The 16003-nt window shown below is 38.2% G+C and overlaps 1 protein-coding gene across 2 annotated transcripts in view; it reads right to left on the bottom strand.

The window, feature by feature from the left end:
• Positions 1-16003, bottom strand: part of ZNF827 (zinc finger protein 827) — a 103762-nt gene that overhangs the window by 31255 nt on the left and 56504 nt on the right. For both annotated transcript variants that reach the window (XM_062573893.1, XM_062573894.1), the window contains exons 6-7: positions 5280-5528; positions 4457-4514 (exon numbers count right to left, since the gene is read on the bottom strand). In XM_062573893.1, the coding sequence (XP_062429877.1) occupies positions 4457-4514; positions 5280-5528 (307 nt within the window). The remainder of the gene's footprint in view (positions 1-4456; positions 4515-5279; positions 5529-16003) is intronic.

The raw sequence follows: 16003 nt of genomic DNA, 5'->3' as shown, positions 1-16003 counted from the left end.
AGAATTTGTATTCTACTTTCATATCTGGGGAGGGCAATGTGGACAGGTGGGAAACATTTTATTACATATTTTAGGCTATTTAAAAATCTGATGATACAGGAACTATGTTCAAAACAAAACTTTGCAAATTTTAGGTTAAGATGCTGAATGGTTCTCCTTTTACATGGCATTCCATGTATGAAATTAACTCCATTAATTCTCTTTTCAAAGCAGGAAACGATTCATATAAGCTGAATGGTGCCTTCTCAAAGAGTATTAAGTGCAAAAATCATTTTGAAATCATCTCTACTTCAATCTGAAAAGTATAAGGTATTTTGGTTTTAATTAACGGGCAATAAAAAGTCAGTTTTAATACTGAACAGCATTTTTGTTCTGTTTTGTGCTCAACTGAAAATCGTAACAGAAACAAGGCTCCTTTTTCTATAGTACAGAAAACAGAAAGAGGTACATCAGAAAAAAAAATAGGAAAATTTTTTCTTGGAAAGCTGCTTTTCAAGGTAGTGTATTTCACCTACATACAAAGTATGAATTTCTTCTGAGTAAAATGAAGGCTACATTTAAATCTGCTCTCTACTATATTGAGAATCCATAACAAGCTGGTGTATAATACATGTTTCAAAGGTGTAGGACAGGAGGCCAGCTCATTTCTGCAGCCTGCACTTACTCAGTAATAAAATCCAGGAACCTCTACGGGGGTAGGAGCATAGTATCAAGTTTTATGAAGTGTTGCACAGTGGGGAGTCCAGACCCAGCCTGCACGTGCCAAGAGCACTAACCAAAGTAACCTTACCTGTCCAGATACACCAGGTGTCAGTCTAAACAATGGCGCGCACATAACTTTCCCCTCCTAAAGTCTTTTTGCAGAGAGAGCGAGCAATGCATTCTCCACTGATCTACTTGTGTTCACAGTCAGCTCTCTTCTGTCATTGTGAAGCTTGTCAATAATTACAGTTAACCTGATCTAACAACATTTTGGTAATCACATTACTTACTATCCCATGAGTTTTGGGGTGTTATTCATTTTGTGCTGTTTCATATGGGACACTTAATACAATATTTTAATATTTCTACAAGAGTGTGAACACAACCACAAACACGCAGTCAACATTAAATTGTGTTGGAGGTAAGGCGTGAAGCTGCCTGAAACTTGCAGCTTAACAATGTGCAATACTCGGAAAAACAAATGATTGATCAGGCTAATGCAAACAGCTTCAGCCCACATGTACAAAACTTAACTTTTCCCAAGACTCCCACTCCCACTCAGGGCTAACATAATATAAAACAGATTAATGCTGTATAAAAATATGGCATCACTTATTGCAACATTCCTCTCACTAGTTTAATAATGATCTGAAAGAAAAACACACCAACAAAAATTTATTACGATTGTAACTCTTCAGAATCTTGTAATCTGCTCGGCTTTCCATGTTTGCCTGTCTGTTTTTGTCTTAGATTCAGTCACTGGGACAGTGCTCATTGCTGATTTTAAGCAAAATGGATGATATAAGACTCATCTATTTCATGCTAGGCCATATATCATGAGCAGGCTGCTGCTGAAGACTGCACTGTGTTGAGGTCTCACGGATTTCCCTTCCCGCCACCAGCCTCTGCTGAATTACAGAGCCATGCTTGCATACCTCTCTTCTGCCCTCCTCTAGAATGGAGTCTCTTCAGTGTCAACCCTATTACTGCTTTTGATTTTAATGGATATGCACTCCAATTCCCAATGCAAAACATGGAGGGAGGAGCTCCTTCTTCATATTAAAAAACTAGTAACATTCTCAATCACTGTGTAAAGTGCCTTCTGAAGAATTAAGTTTTAGTATTTTTCTTTCTAGTTGTACCTTTCCAGTTTTATGATTACACAATTTTCTACTTCCAAGATGAAAGAAATCAAACACTGGAACAGGTTGCCCAGAGGGACTGTGGAGTCTCCTCTGGAGATTCTCAAAACCCTCCTGGATCCTATGCAATGTGCTCTAGGTGACCCTGCTTGAGCAGGGAGGTTGGTTTAGACGATCTCCCGAGGTCCCTTCCAATCTCAGCTATTCTGTGATTCTGTGTGAAATTCATCCTGACATCCTATGTTGGCAGGCTCACTTCCAGATCATACGCTTCTCCAGTTTCTATCTTCAAATCAGAGATGGCAGGCTCTGCCATCTCACTCAGCCATTGAACTGCAAGGAATTCTTGCCAGTTTTGGCTCCTTGAACAAAGTCATATGTATGTATATATCAAAGTATGTATCTACAAAGTCCAGAAATACTCACAGGAGGAACAGCAACAGATAATGAGAGTTACAACTGTTAATACGGAAAAGGCAGCAAAAAGTACTTCTATACTCCTGTCTTACTGGGTTTTGCTGATTTAAGAGTCTCACTGATGATAGCTAAAGCCCTCCACCCTCTCCCCCCCCAACTATTCACAGGTGGACAAGTGACCTCACCTGGCTCTCTGCATCTTTTAGCAAGCTTCACATAACAATCATGATTCAAATGATTCAAATGTCTTCCTGCCATTACTCCAGATGTAGGTTGGTTAGCCAAATTAACTACACATTTTCTGCTCCATCTCATTCTATTTTTGAGAAGGTGTCATACACTCACCATCAAGTAAAGATTTCTAGGTGTTTCTTTCTTTCTGCCCCCCCTTTTCTTTTTGTTCTTTTTTTTTCCTGATTTTTATTTTTTTGGCCAGGTCATTTGAGTCAATCTGTTTGAACTTGAAGGATTTAGTAGACTGACTTCTCATTAGGGAGCTCTGGCTCTTCTCATTTATGTCTTTCTCTGTTGACAGGTAAGACAAGAAAAGCACCCGGAAGAACTGAATCAGGCACTCAGCTTTTCATACCCTGGTGGGCAGCTGCCATTATCAGGACTTCTCAGTAAAATTCAGTGTAAGCTTGACAACAACCAGCTTTTCTACCCTGGTACAAGTTGGCAGCCAGAAGGCGGCACAGTTATCTTTGGACTGTCCTCAGCCTTTCTAGTCTGAATTATCTTTGGTAGATAGTCTCTGGGGGTTCTCATACTAGTCCTGCTAGTGACATCATGAGACACAGAAATCTTTTTCACCTGACTGACAGTATTTATCACCCCCTTCCCACAATGCACATTTGATGGTGAATGCACACATAGTTGGATAAGACATGCATTTATCTCTGCACGTAACTCTCAGGTTTATGCTTTTTGAGGAGTCACAAGAAGGCTATACAGTCTGTACATCCCAAGAAATCCCAAACTAGCAAGAAGTTAAAAGCTTAATTTAATTCTCTTTCAATTTGTAAAATCAAAAGGTCTCTATTTACTGAGCATTTACTGAGCTGGTCAGTTTATTAAAAACAAATTTATCACGGTTACCATGAACAAAAAGGATGGATCTAGGAATTTTAGAGCAACATATTTTGGAGTTATTTTCTTCTGCAAATGAAGTGTTTTTGAAGTTCTGTCTGGACAAAGTTGTCTTAATTAGCAGGCACTGTACACTCTGAGAGCTTCTGTGGAAGGGGCTGCAGAGGTACACAAGGTCTTAGTCCATCTCTGAAGGAACTCTTCACCACTTCAGTATGTTCAGTCTCCAGCCCATCTACACTGACCAGGGAACTTTCAGGTAGGAAATAAACATGCCCTTGCCCTGAGGGCTAGGTGAAAACTGAAGAGAATATCAAAGATTTAAGTTTTGGATTTAGTACCCAATTCCTGCTTACTCCTCACCATGTACCCTAAGTCTTTACTGACTCTAACACTCGTAATATAAGATCATCTTTGAATTTTCTCACAGAGACACTTCACTTTGCTGCTCACTTATATTTAAGCAACTTGTGGCCTTGTTCCCAGCCAAAATACTGAAAAGTGCACTTTTTTTTTTAACAGTATGTGCTCTAACTGAACCATGTTTTAAATTCCTGTATAACTTATTTTGTTAATGTGACTGTAATCTTGATCAAATGTTTCACTAGTATTGTCTCTTATAGTCTGAGTTTTTAAAATTCATCTCTGGAAGACATTGAGATGATAAAAATACTCAACTGAAATTTTATTCAAGAAATCCAAGTTTGACAGAAGATTGAACCATAATACCTCTTCTTACATTGGTCCATGTCTTAAAATCCAGTTGTCAGCCTGTTCTTCCCTTAAGCACTGCATGTGCTATGCAGTTTCTTTCAAGGTTCATTTTTTGCAGAAAAAACAGAAAAAAAGAATTCTTAACATGATGCATGCATACTTGATCAGAGGAGAACAGTAATTTCAGCACAAAGGCCTTCTGTCTCATGGACTCCAAACAATCAGATCTATAGGTGTAATTTTTCAGGCATAGATTACACTACTGCATGAAAATATCTGACACTTGTAATATCAGGTCACATTTGCAAGAAATACACACCTGAGTTCACAAGGCAGCATCAACCAATGCCATCTGCACTACAGTTCTACAAATAACAACAGACTGTACTTACCTGGTTGTACTTCTGATGGTGTTGTCTTTATTGTGATTGTGCTCTTTGCTCACCTTTTCTGCAGAGGAACATATATTTTTTGTGATTAGTTTGTGTACATATACATAGATATAGATATGTATATACGTACACACAGACACACAAATAAATAAATCATATTTTCTGTATAGGGTTTTATTCAGTAGAACTAGTTTAATGCTCTTTCATTACAGAGTATAATCCAGAATAATTTAGAGCAAATGGTTGCAATATGATTAGAATGGGAGCATGATTTTATTTAAACTGCAACTCCCAATAAAATTATCCTGCTTCGTATTTCAGCGTTAGTGCTCCATGCAGAGTTTGCAATACAAGCATTTGTTAAACACAGCGGTGAAATCATTGCCCAAATGTAACAGCTGAGGTTTACCTTCTTTGTAGAGAAAAGTGGACAAAACAGCCACAGAAACTCTTGTGTGCTGCAGCCACTGGCCACTTATCCCAGTAACTGCCATCTACAGACCCCCTATACTCTGAGGCCTCGATCAACCAGCTGTCACAAATTATTTAATTAGCGTTCAAAAATACAAGAGTTGAACTTCGGCTTTTCCAATTTAGTTCAAACACTATGAACCTGACCTGACTGTCACAGTGCGCTAAAGCATATGTTAAGTGTGGGGAATATTTGGCAAGACTTTTACATTTCAAGTGTAAGGGTAGAAGGGCTCTAACTCCTATTAATTTTCAGCCTCAGCAGTCTCACACCTTCATAGCTCTTTAATGGTTATACACAACCTCCTTCTGTTCTTTAAATTCTGTTATCAACTATTTCCACTGCTTTTACCTGATAACTGGAAGAGCAGCTCAGATGCCATCTTCACTGATATATCCTGGCTGAACAGATTTCTTTCCGGGAGCACACGACCTTCTGGTGCCTTCTGTATGTGTTCACTGATTTCTCGCCCTAATAAAGTGCTATAGCCAACATTTTGGCTGGGTTGGCTAGGTGACACTGAAGCCTGTGAATCATGAATGTCAACTTCCATTGGTTCTTCTTTTATCTTTACCATCTGGGTTTCTTTGTAACTCTCAGCTGCAAATATGTATTCAAAAACCACAATTATTTAATTGGGTTACAAATTTTCAGAGCACTCAAAGCAGGAATCACAATTATGAAGTTATAATTTGTATACAGTATTAAAGCAAATGCAAGGGAAAGCAAGCAGCTGACTGCTACAGTACTCTTCTGGAGGTTATAAATAGAAGGAATATCTTGAAAATAATTTTTCAAACTAGAGAACAGAAAACAGTCACATATTTGTAAATATGAGCGTTGTATCATTTTCTGTGAACACTGGGTAATTATATCCCAGTTACTGAAGCTTTGTTTTGTTTATTAAATGAAGATACAACTACACACCAGCTCTCAACAGATGAGCTCTTCATCAGCTGTTGAGATAGGAATTCAGCAGTACCAGCACAGAGGGTGAGAAGTACTATTATGAGGGTAAGAGTGGAAAAAGAAACCCGTCCAGCTCCCTTTCGTTCTCTTTGTCTTTTCTAGAACATTTCCAAACAACTATTTGAAGGACCAGTTTGCGATACCAGCATATGTTTTCAAGATGAGAGCAGTATTTTGAGGCCTCTGCTTTTCTAAAGTTCAGTTTCCTAACTGGCACGGATGTTCTCTCATATATTGCAAGACCCAATAGCCTTAACGAACATTTTCTACAAGCCCATCATCCTTCCCTCTCTACCTTCCTCTCCAGGGCTCTATATCCAGAAAATAAACTGATAGTCTAGAAACCAATTTCTAGTTCACTGTCCACACTTGAGATTTCTCAGGTGCTGCTGAACAATCTGGCTTGGCTGCGCAAAAGCAACCATTTTTTCCTTCAAAGTAAAAGTCTGACACCTCAAAAACAAGGCTCCAGGGTAATTTGCCAGCCCTTTTTGACTCAGACTTTCTGCTGTAAATATAGAAGTTCAAAACCTACATGATTTGTCCTCAGTTTAGTTTCAGAGACAGTTGATGATTTTTTTTTAATGATCTGCTTTCAGCATGCTCCTGAAAGGACACACTGATGCCACAGCAGAATGGCCCAGCTGGGTTCTGCTGCTGCTGGCTGTGGACTGACCAGACACTTAGGAAGCAGGCCTCCTGAGAAGACAGCAATATGCCTGGGTTTTTATTTATTTCATATATTTACTTATGCACCAGAAGGAACATCCACATAAGAAATCATTCTGATATAAAACATACACGAGATTTATTGTTTTTGCCTAAACCTGGATACTAACCTGCTACTAACCGAGGTATTCAAAATCTTAAGAAAAATTGGCCTCTGTTTACATATGTTTGATGCATGCCCTGCAGAGTCCACCCGTAGCCTTGATAACCTCCACAGCTGGAGTCAAAAGAAAGCAGAAGTTTAAATTGTTTAGACTTAATGAACCTAAGAAGGAAAAGATCAACCTAGCACCCAGGAAAAGAGGCCGTGGTAGGGCATAGGGACATGCGGCAGCCCACACAGAGCCAGGGAAGTACAGAGCTTAAGAGCTGAGTGGATTAGGACCCAAGAGAGCAGTCTTGTCTAGCCTGGGGAGACATGATCAGATCTGAGACCTTGGGCCAGCATGTTGTAATTGCTGCAGGCAGAGACTGGCCATTCTGGTAGCATCATGTCACTGATCAGATCCACTCTGCACAGTGAGTTTCCTCACACAGAAGTTACTCCATCATCTGCCTAATCTACTACTTAGAAGGATCAGATATTAAAAATAAATAAACGAATACATGTTTGTAAGAAAAAGCCGAAACTCAAACAGTATTTTCTATCAACTTTGGGTCAGATAGAAGAGGTAAAAATCCACTAATTTTACTTGATAATTGAACTAAGACTGTCCCTCCTGTTCTTCCCCCTACCTCTAACTCACACATGAATGCGTCACCCTCACAGATTTTATTCCAAGTATGAATGTTTCAAACCCCATCAGGCCTTCTGTATTTGGTTACTCAATATTGGTATGACACACAGAGGCACCGTAACATGGTTAAACCATCCCTGACAACATCCTCAAGCTAGTCAGCTGGTTGGTTTCATCTGGTAGCCTTGGCTGGAGCCAAGACAAACAGGATCCCTTTAGGATGATGGAACATATGTTCCACACAAAACAAAACTGATACATTCACCAAGTCCTTTTTCATTCCCTTGATTTCTCCCTATCCCCATATTCTTGTTCTTCTTAAGTGGAGAAAAAGTGGCTTTGCTGCTTGTAGCTCTTAAAAAAAAGAAAAACAAAACAAAACAAACAAAGAAAAAAAACCCCACAAAGCTAGGAGATAAGGAGATAAAAGCCACTTGGATACATTCCAGGAACAATTTATATGAAGTGCTTTCAGTCTTTTCTTATGGCATTTCTTGACCTTTAAGAGAAATGTATAAACATTGATAAGAACCTATACCACCTACAATCCACCAGATGCATTTCAGACTTTGGAAATTTTCGTACTGAATTCTCAATTGAAAATGAGCTGGAAAGATTATCATACAATGCCATTTTTTTGTCCTGTTAAGCAAATTTGTTCTTTTTCTTTAAAGCTTCCATTAGCTTATTATAAAGCCACAGAACATTGCCTCTCCATTGAAAAGCACAAAAATAGTATGCGATGCATTGAAAGTGAACACAGAATGGCAAAGGAACGCATCAGGTAACACTATCAGTCAAAGCTCAGGTAACCCCACAAACAAATGTGTTCTTCAGATGTCTGACAGCCAGAGCTCTGCACTCAGCTGCCAAATTTAGGTGCAGAGTGAAGCTGACCTTTGCTGCTCTCTCTCCTTTTAAAATACTATTTCTATTTCTGTTCCTGCTCCACAGTTTAATTCCCTGTCCTGCAAATGGACAAACATACAACCCTGACCGAGACAAGAGTTCAACAGTACCAATGACTTTCTCTCCTTCACAATTAGCTAGCAATCGAATTATCCTAACTAAATTTATATATTTGATCATTCCTGTTGTCCTTTCTCTTCCCAATTGCATCCTTTTCATCTGACAGAATTCCCTTGCCAGATACGAATCCCATCATAGTCTCATTCCCAAAACAAACATGCGCAGAAGACTGAAGGAAGGGCGCTGTGACAATTTTACAAGAGCTAAATAACAAGAAACACAGTCAGGCAGCGCCATGAGCAACAGCCACACAGTAAGTCACAGGCATACAACTCAGCTGTGCTTGATCCTGTGCTGCAGGAAGGACTGAAATTAAGGTTATGCCTATATCTATCTCACTGTACATACAGTCAAATGATAACATCTTGAAGATTATTTTACCTTCTCTGCTATAGACAATTCATTTGTGCAGCAAGGAGATACCCCTATTTCTTTAGTTAGCTATCTCCCATGCTCACAGTGCAGCTAAAGCTTTTAAAAATCAAGGACTGGTATACTGAAAGGTATCTAGGTTCAAATATTTAAAATCTTGATAGCTTTGATTTTTTTCCATTTTTGCATTTCTCCTTGAGTAAATGGGTTAGGTTAAATAAACTGCAGTGTATCAAAATTCAAAGTTAGTATATGAGAGTCATTTGCTTCAGTCTAGACTTTTATAAAAGTACATAGACACCTAATACCTTACAAAATCAGTGGAAGTTAAAGATTCAAGTAACTTTAAAATATCTAGACCTTGGTCTGCAAAACATGGTCTACTCTTCATTTAAAACTAGCCTAGGTAAAGCTTCAGAATTACAGTGCAGCAGCAGACACTGCTTCTCTAGCAGATGATTAATTAAATGCCCAATAGGCTTTTTTTTCTGCTGTTAACTTTATAACAAGGAAGCAGTTTAACAAAACACAAGAAAATTATTGCATCCACAGATGTACTACCACTGTTACTTAACAGAGCAGTATTCCTTTTAACTCGATCATCCACAGAATCCTCATGGACTTGATCATATTCACACCAAGGGAGAAAATTTTCCATACCAGACCTGACAAATGGAGTATTGGGTAGGTTCATTCCAAGAGGAAGCAATGTTTTCCACAGGTTTTAGGATCTCTGGCATTCACAAGTATGAGGAATTGCAAAACAGTGACACTTGATTAAAAAACAAAGCAAAATAGAACAGAGCAATACTGATGCTAGGTAGAAGCTCAGGCACCAGCACTTAGCCCTAAAGGCCTGACAATGCAACCTAACATAAGCACGGCATTAGAGTGGCTTTGAAATTTACCCTTAGACAACACATTTATCCATCCTAGGACAGCCACTGCCAAGTTTTAGGACAAGATTATTCATGCTACTTCCATCAAAAGTTGGAACCACCCCAATGTAACACCTTTAACAGACAAATGAAAATGGAATAGGTGAAAAAAAGGAAAAATTGTCTTTCCAAAACAAACAAACCTCTACAACCACTATGACTTCATTGCTCCCACAACATCTTAAAATAGAGTCTAATTTATACATTCTCAGCTCATGGAAAACAATCCAGAAACTGGCATGTTGAGATAGAGAGAATGAAAACACACAATACCTTGCTAAGATTTTCAGAACATGCATAAGAAGTTACCAATGCCAAGACAAATACAGCTCTTTTTGCAAAAGAAAAAGAGAATGAAATAGAACATAACAAACTAGTAGACTTCACACATGTATTACAAATAAAGATACAGGGAAATTTTTCACTTTTCACTAGAACTACAATTCAAGTTATCTTAAAACCAAGAAGATCTATTACAATAATAACAACAACAACTATTGGCACTTGTTTAACATTTCTTAATTCTAGACTTCCAAAGCACTTTACAAGATATGTAAAAATAGTACTTATTTTACAAACCAAGATAATCAAACTCTCAGAAATGCACCCGCCCAAGTTGCTGTCGATTCACAAACCTGCCATATATGCACACCAGTATTTATGATGAAATCTAGTAATAATAATACATCACTGCTGAAAATACATCTGACAAAGCAGGCTTTCAAATTCTAGTCCTAAATGTTTTCCTAAGACTTCACCTGCCTCTCAGTTTCAGAACCAAGTCTAGAACTCAAAAGGGACAAGAAGGGACCCTGCAACTGCTGCCAGGTCCCCACTGCAAGGCAGATGTTGTCAAGGTACCACAAGCTGTCCTGATCACTCAGTGCACTCTCTGACCTGACAAGCATGAAGAGACTTTACCATACACCATCCCTTCATGCCCAGGAACTGGATCAGGGAGGAGCTGCAGTGCATTTCAATAATTTCCCTGATTTCAGCAAGGAGGGCTAGGACTACCAGGCACGCTGCAGAGTGTACCTCCATACCTGCAACAATAGAGTCTCTATTACTACTGTCTGATTGAGTAGAATTACATTAGATGAATGCTGGAGGTACCTTCCAAACTGAATTACTCCATGAACCATCAGCACTACATCAAGGCTGTTGCAGTTTTATTTAGCAGAATGTTGACAACTTCCAAGCAAGCAAGTGCTACAGCCTCTTAGGGCATCTTGGGTACCACTTGCTCTAGTGCCACACAACTGCCCAGTGAGGAAATTTTTCTTGATATCTAATTTGAACCTTCCAAAGCCACAAGTTGTAGCTGTTATCCTTTGTTTTACCACCTGCCAATAAGGAGGAGAGTTAGACTTGGTTGTTTTTGTAAGGTCCCTTCAACTAGTTGCAGGCTGTGATTAAATCAGCCTTTAGTTTCCCCTTCACCAGACAATGCAAGTCCAGCTCTTTCAATGCCTCCTTGCAAGCCTTAAGTCCTTCAACTGTGAGGCCCTTAACAATATTGGCAGTTCTCCTCTAGACTCTCTGCACTTTCTCCACACCCCTTTGGAACTGGAGAACCCCCAAACTGGCACAATATTCTACACGCAGCCTCACTGGCTCAAAGGAGAGGGGGATAATAACTTATCTTGCTCTCCCGAGCGTGTTCCTCTAACGCAGCACAGTATGCTTTTTGCCTCATTTGAGATGAAAGTCAAAATCAAGTGCACAACATCAATAAAAAAATACAACTTACGTTGTCAATATTGCTTTTGCTGATACAATACCTGTCCAATGACTTTCCACTGTTGAAATCAAATGAATCATTTTTGAGCCATTTATTCTTCTCTCTACCATTTGATTTAAAAATACATCCTATAGCTAAAATTCAAAGTTGCTCATATTTGCTGAAATGCCCATTAGCTTTGCAAATCAACTTTGTGAATTAGCTTGGAAAAGAGTCTTCCCTGTACGTCTCAAAAATTGGACTTGTGTACTAGTTTTCACAATCAAGTAGACAGGGGTAACTGGTGGGTCAACTTGTACTGACTTAAAAGCCTTCAGTACGGAGAATCAGGCATTTTGTTACGCTAATTGCTCTGATTTGCTAGAAATAAACATGCCCTAAAAGAGCTTAAATAAAAGCTTACAGGTAGGGAACAGCTGGCAAGCCCTGAAGGTTCTGCTACAGAGACACGACAAGTAACATCTGATGTTCCCTAGGCTGCTGTGCTTGTTATTTTGCCAGTATTTTTTCAAACTGCTGTTTTATATAAGACAATGTTGATGAAACCTGAATCAATGCAACAGGATTCTTCATTAAAAAGAAAAAAACACTATTAAACAGTGGATATTGTTTTTAAAACGGAAACTCTAAATTCCCATGCCATAGAATTTTGCAGCTGAAGGTTCAGTTTGACAGGAATGCAAACCAACAAGATAAAGGAACAAATTAAAGCAACAGACTAGTTCAAACTTGCCATAAGCATCTGCTGCTCCTTCTGTTTAAATGATAGCAGTATAGTGCTTATTTGAAAGATACTATTTGCAGAACAGCCCTCTCCTTAAATATTCACAAAATAGAAATCAAAACAAATTTGATAAAAAGGCTACACGTGCAGTGAATTGTTACTTGTGCAACATATTCCAATCTGTGCAAGTCTCCCAATTCAAGAAATAGCTAGTCCAGCACTTTCACAGCAAGCTGTACCTTCACAAAGAGCCTGGCTCCAGCTCACCTGTCTTATCAAGCTGACTCTCCAAAGGCAAGGGGGGTTGCAAGAGATCCTTCTGCACATACTGCATGTCCACAATCCCTGATGGTTTGAAAAGTCTACCTGCTCACTTTCCATAGCTTTGTGGCCTCTCCCAGATGGCTGAACAACATCAAGGAATAGCAGTAAAGCTAAAGATCATGGGGGGTTGTTCAAACTCTTCACTGAAAATTTACTAACACTCTTCCACCACCAAACACCAAAGGAAACACATTTGAACCACAAAGATTATAACTTCTTATTATTCCAAACGATCTTTCAAATTAATATGTTTTTCATTAGATGTCAAGATTAGCCTGACAAGGAAAAAAGGAAGAAAAACAATTACAACATCTGAACTAACTTACAGGTATAGTATATTACCTATTAAACTTGAAGCTAGGTTTTGTTAGAAAGTGCCTGCTTTTCTGTGATTTTTTAAATATCTGTATTAAAAAAAAAAAAAATCAGACCTTGCAGACCTTGATACTTCCCAATGCGAATTTCTCCTAGTATTTTTTCAAACTTTTCCTGCTCTTCCTTTGAGACATTAATGATATCATGAAACACGACAAGTCCAATCAACAAAAAGGAGTCAATTACTAGTGAAATTCTTTTGGGGTTATACTTATATACAGTTATCATGGAAAAGCTTATCAAATTGAATGCATATACCATGGCCTGATATAAATATCATGTAGTATAACATTGCTAGGATAAAGTCTCAAAATCTAGGAAAAGAAATCTGGAACCTGACACATTGCAAGAATAAATCTAGGTAGCCAAGAGATTTTTCAATACTGTAATTAAAACAAAGCTTCACTCTAATCATTCACTTTTTTTTGGTTGGAAAAAAAATCGACTAGTCATGAATTTTAATCTGTAGATGGGACTTGCCAAGCATCTCTTTGGCTCCCACCAAGAGTAAATCTTACTTCTGGCCAGATGCTTTCTCACTTACTTTTCTGGGCTCCCACAGAAGCACCTGCTGCTGCTGAGAGCTCTTCCAATGCTTTATTTAGAGATCAACAGAATAAATAAATAAACTCCCTAAATTTTCACTTCTCCCTCTGTTATGAAGGCTCTCTATGCAGGGAAGAAAGCACTCAACTGCTCCCCTACAATCTAGGTATGGAGACTGTTATGAGGGCCTGACAACAGGTATCTCCAAAGCCAGCAGTCTATCTCCTATGAGCATGTCAGTCCCACGGAGCTACTGGAAAGACATACACAGGAAGACTAGTTTTGCCCCTTCCCTCCTTCCCCCTAGGACCACCTAAGAATGCAGTAACAAACTTTTTCCTCACAAAGCAACAATAAACTGAAATAGCCCCAACATAATCCGTTAAAGCTGGAAAGACTCCATGACTGTTAAGAATAATAGCTTACCAGCCATGGACTCCTGATTGTTGTTTTTATTTCTGTTAATTCACACTGCTGATGACAACCAAGTACACAGCTACCAAAGGCTTACGTGAGGTAACTCTGATACCAGCTGTCCAGCCACGCAAGTACAGCGCTTCTTGTTAGCAACCTTTTAAAACTGGCATTGTCATTTAGTTCCTCTGGAAATCTGTGCTTTTGTGAGCAGGCTGGTTTTGGTACGAGCTCATTTAAAGTCTTCTCGGATAGTTCTTCACCATGTTGTGCCCGAACACATAATGTGCAGTTATTGGAACGGGAATAGCATTGAGAAGTTCTGGCCCTTATCTGATGTTAGAATCATACAATTTTTTTTATTTTTTATTTTGTTATAAAGGGAGGCTACAGTAGATCTTGTCCATCTGGCTTTAGCTAAACATCAGATACAGTGTCGAACAAAATAAATTAAGAGGCACAAAACAGGAAATTAGCATAAATATTTTGAAGTGGATAAATACTAACACTCTTCCACCACCAAACACCAAAGGAAACACATTTGAACCACAAAGATTATAACTTCTTATTATTCCAAACGATCTTTCAAATTAATATGTTTTTCATTAGATGTCAAGATTAGCCTGACAAGGAAAAAAGGAAGAAAAACAATTACAACATCTGAACTAACTTACAGGCATAGTATATTACCTATTAAGCTTGAAGCTAGGTTTTGTTAGAAAGTGCTTGCTTTTCTGTGATTTTTTAAATATCTGTATTAAAAAAAAAAAAAATCAGACCTTGCAGACCTTGATACTTCCCAATGCGAAAAAAACCACAAAAAACAGTTGTGCTGAAAGAAAAACTGTCATATCAGTAGGTAGTTATAAGCGAACTTGGTCAAGAATGGGCTTGGAACCAATTTTATAGATTTTACTTCATGACCTTGGCACAAGGGTTGATGATAACCTAAAACCAGGAGGCATTGCTGGGGAATTGGAATATTACAACAAGACATGTGTGACCTGAGGATAGGAAATACAAGAAAACCAAAAGAATTAAATAGTACAAAGGTCATGCATTTGCTACTGATAACAAGTATATCTGCAATACTTAGGGAATTGATCCACGGAAAAAAAAAAGAAAGGAGGAAAAGACATGTGTCACTATCAAAATGCAAAATGACTACATCTCACAAATACGATATAGCTGAAATAAAGGCAAATGCGAGTCAGACAAGATTTCTAGGAAACATTAGGACATACTAATGTCATAGTTTATGGCACCAGGGTAAGATCTTATGTAAAAAAACTCAGTATCCAGAACAGATTTTACATACCTCTGGCTACGCATTCATTTTTGCACAAGAACAGAAAGCACTATATGCTTCTGAAAGATAATACATGCCAAAATGTATTAGTAGCAAGAATATTCCAACACAAAATGAATGTTTAGACTCTAGTATTAGCATCTAAATGGAAATATTTATTTTAAAATTCAGTCTTCACTGAAATCTATCCTTCATCTTACAAGACTGAGTTTATAAAATTGACCACAGTTCACTTGGTGCATCATGCAGTTAAAAAGTTTGAGAATTAGCTTTATCTTTTCCATAAAAAAGAACTGGTAAGAATATAGAAAACTGGTTTAGGTGTATTTAAAATATGTTATTTCAATTTCTTTTAAGTAACTTTGTGGAACATTTAATAGGAATTTAAAATCCTGTAGGGATGGCCCTGTCGAGATGAGAGTAAATTGCCTGGCTTCACTGTCTAAATTTGTGCGGTTACATTATGCCTAGTTTCAGCTAAGACAGTAATAGACAGCTTGCTTGTATATTTGTATAAACCATGGTGGCTGCTTTAGATGCTTCCATAAAATACAGGTGTAAGAACTTCACCTGCTAATCTGCAAAGACTATTTCTCTTAAATGGGTGTTTTGTTTACTGCTAAATACCAGACCAGTTGTTAGCAAGTTTTGTTGACTACCTGGATTAAAAAAGGGTTCTACTTAGACAAGCCCAAGAGACATTAGCCTTCCTAGTTTGATATAATAATTAATAATGCTTCAGAGGGAGTCTTCAAAACTTGATGTCTTGATTAGGTATCAAGTTTGTGAATTGTGAGGGAGATCTGAATCCAAGTGGAATATAGTGGAGAAAATTGTTATAAAAAGACATTATTGTTTCCAGATA

This window comes from Rhea pennata, chromosome 4 (genome assembly GCF_028389875.1).
Source record: "Rhea pennata isolate bPtePen1 chromosome 4, bPtePen1.pri, whole genome shotgun sequence".
NCBI classification, from domain to species: Eukaryota; Metazoa; Chordata; class Aves; order Rheiformes; family Rheidae; genus Rhea; species Rhea pennata.
Note: the sequence above shows the minus strand (reverse complement) of the source record. Positions and strands in the feature narration are given on the sequence as shown.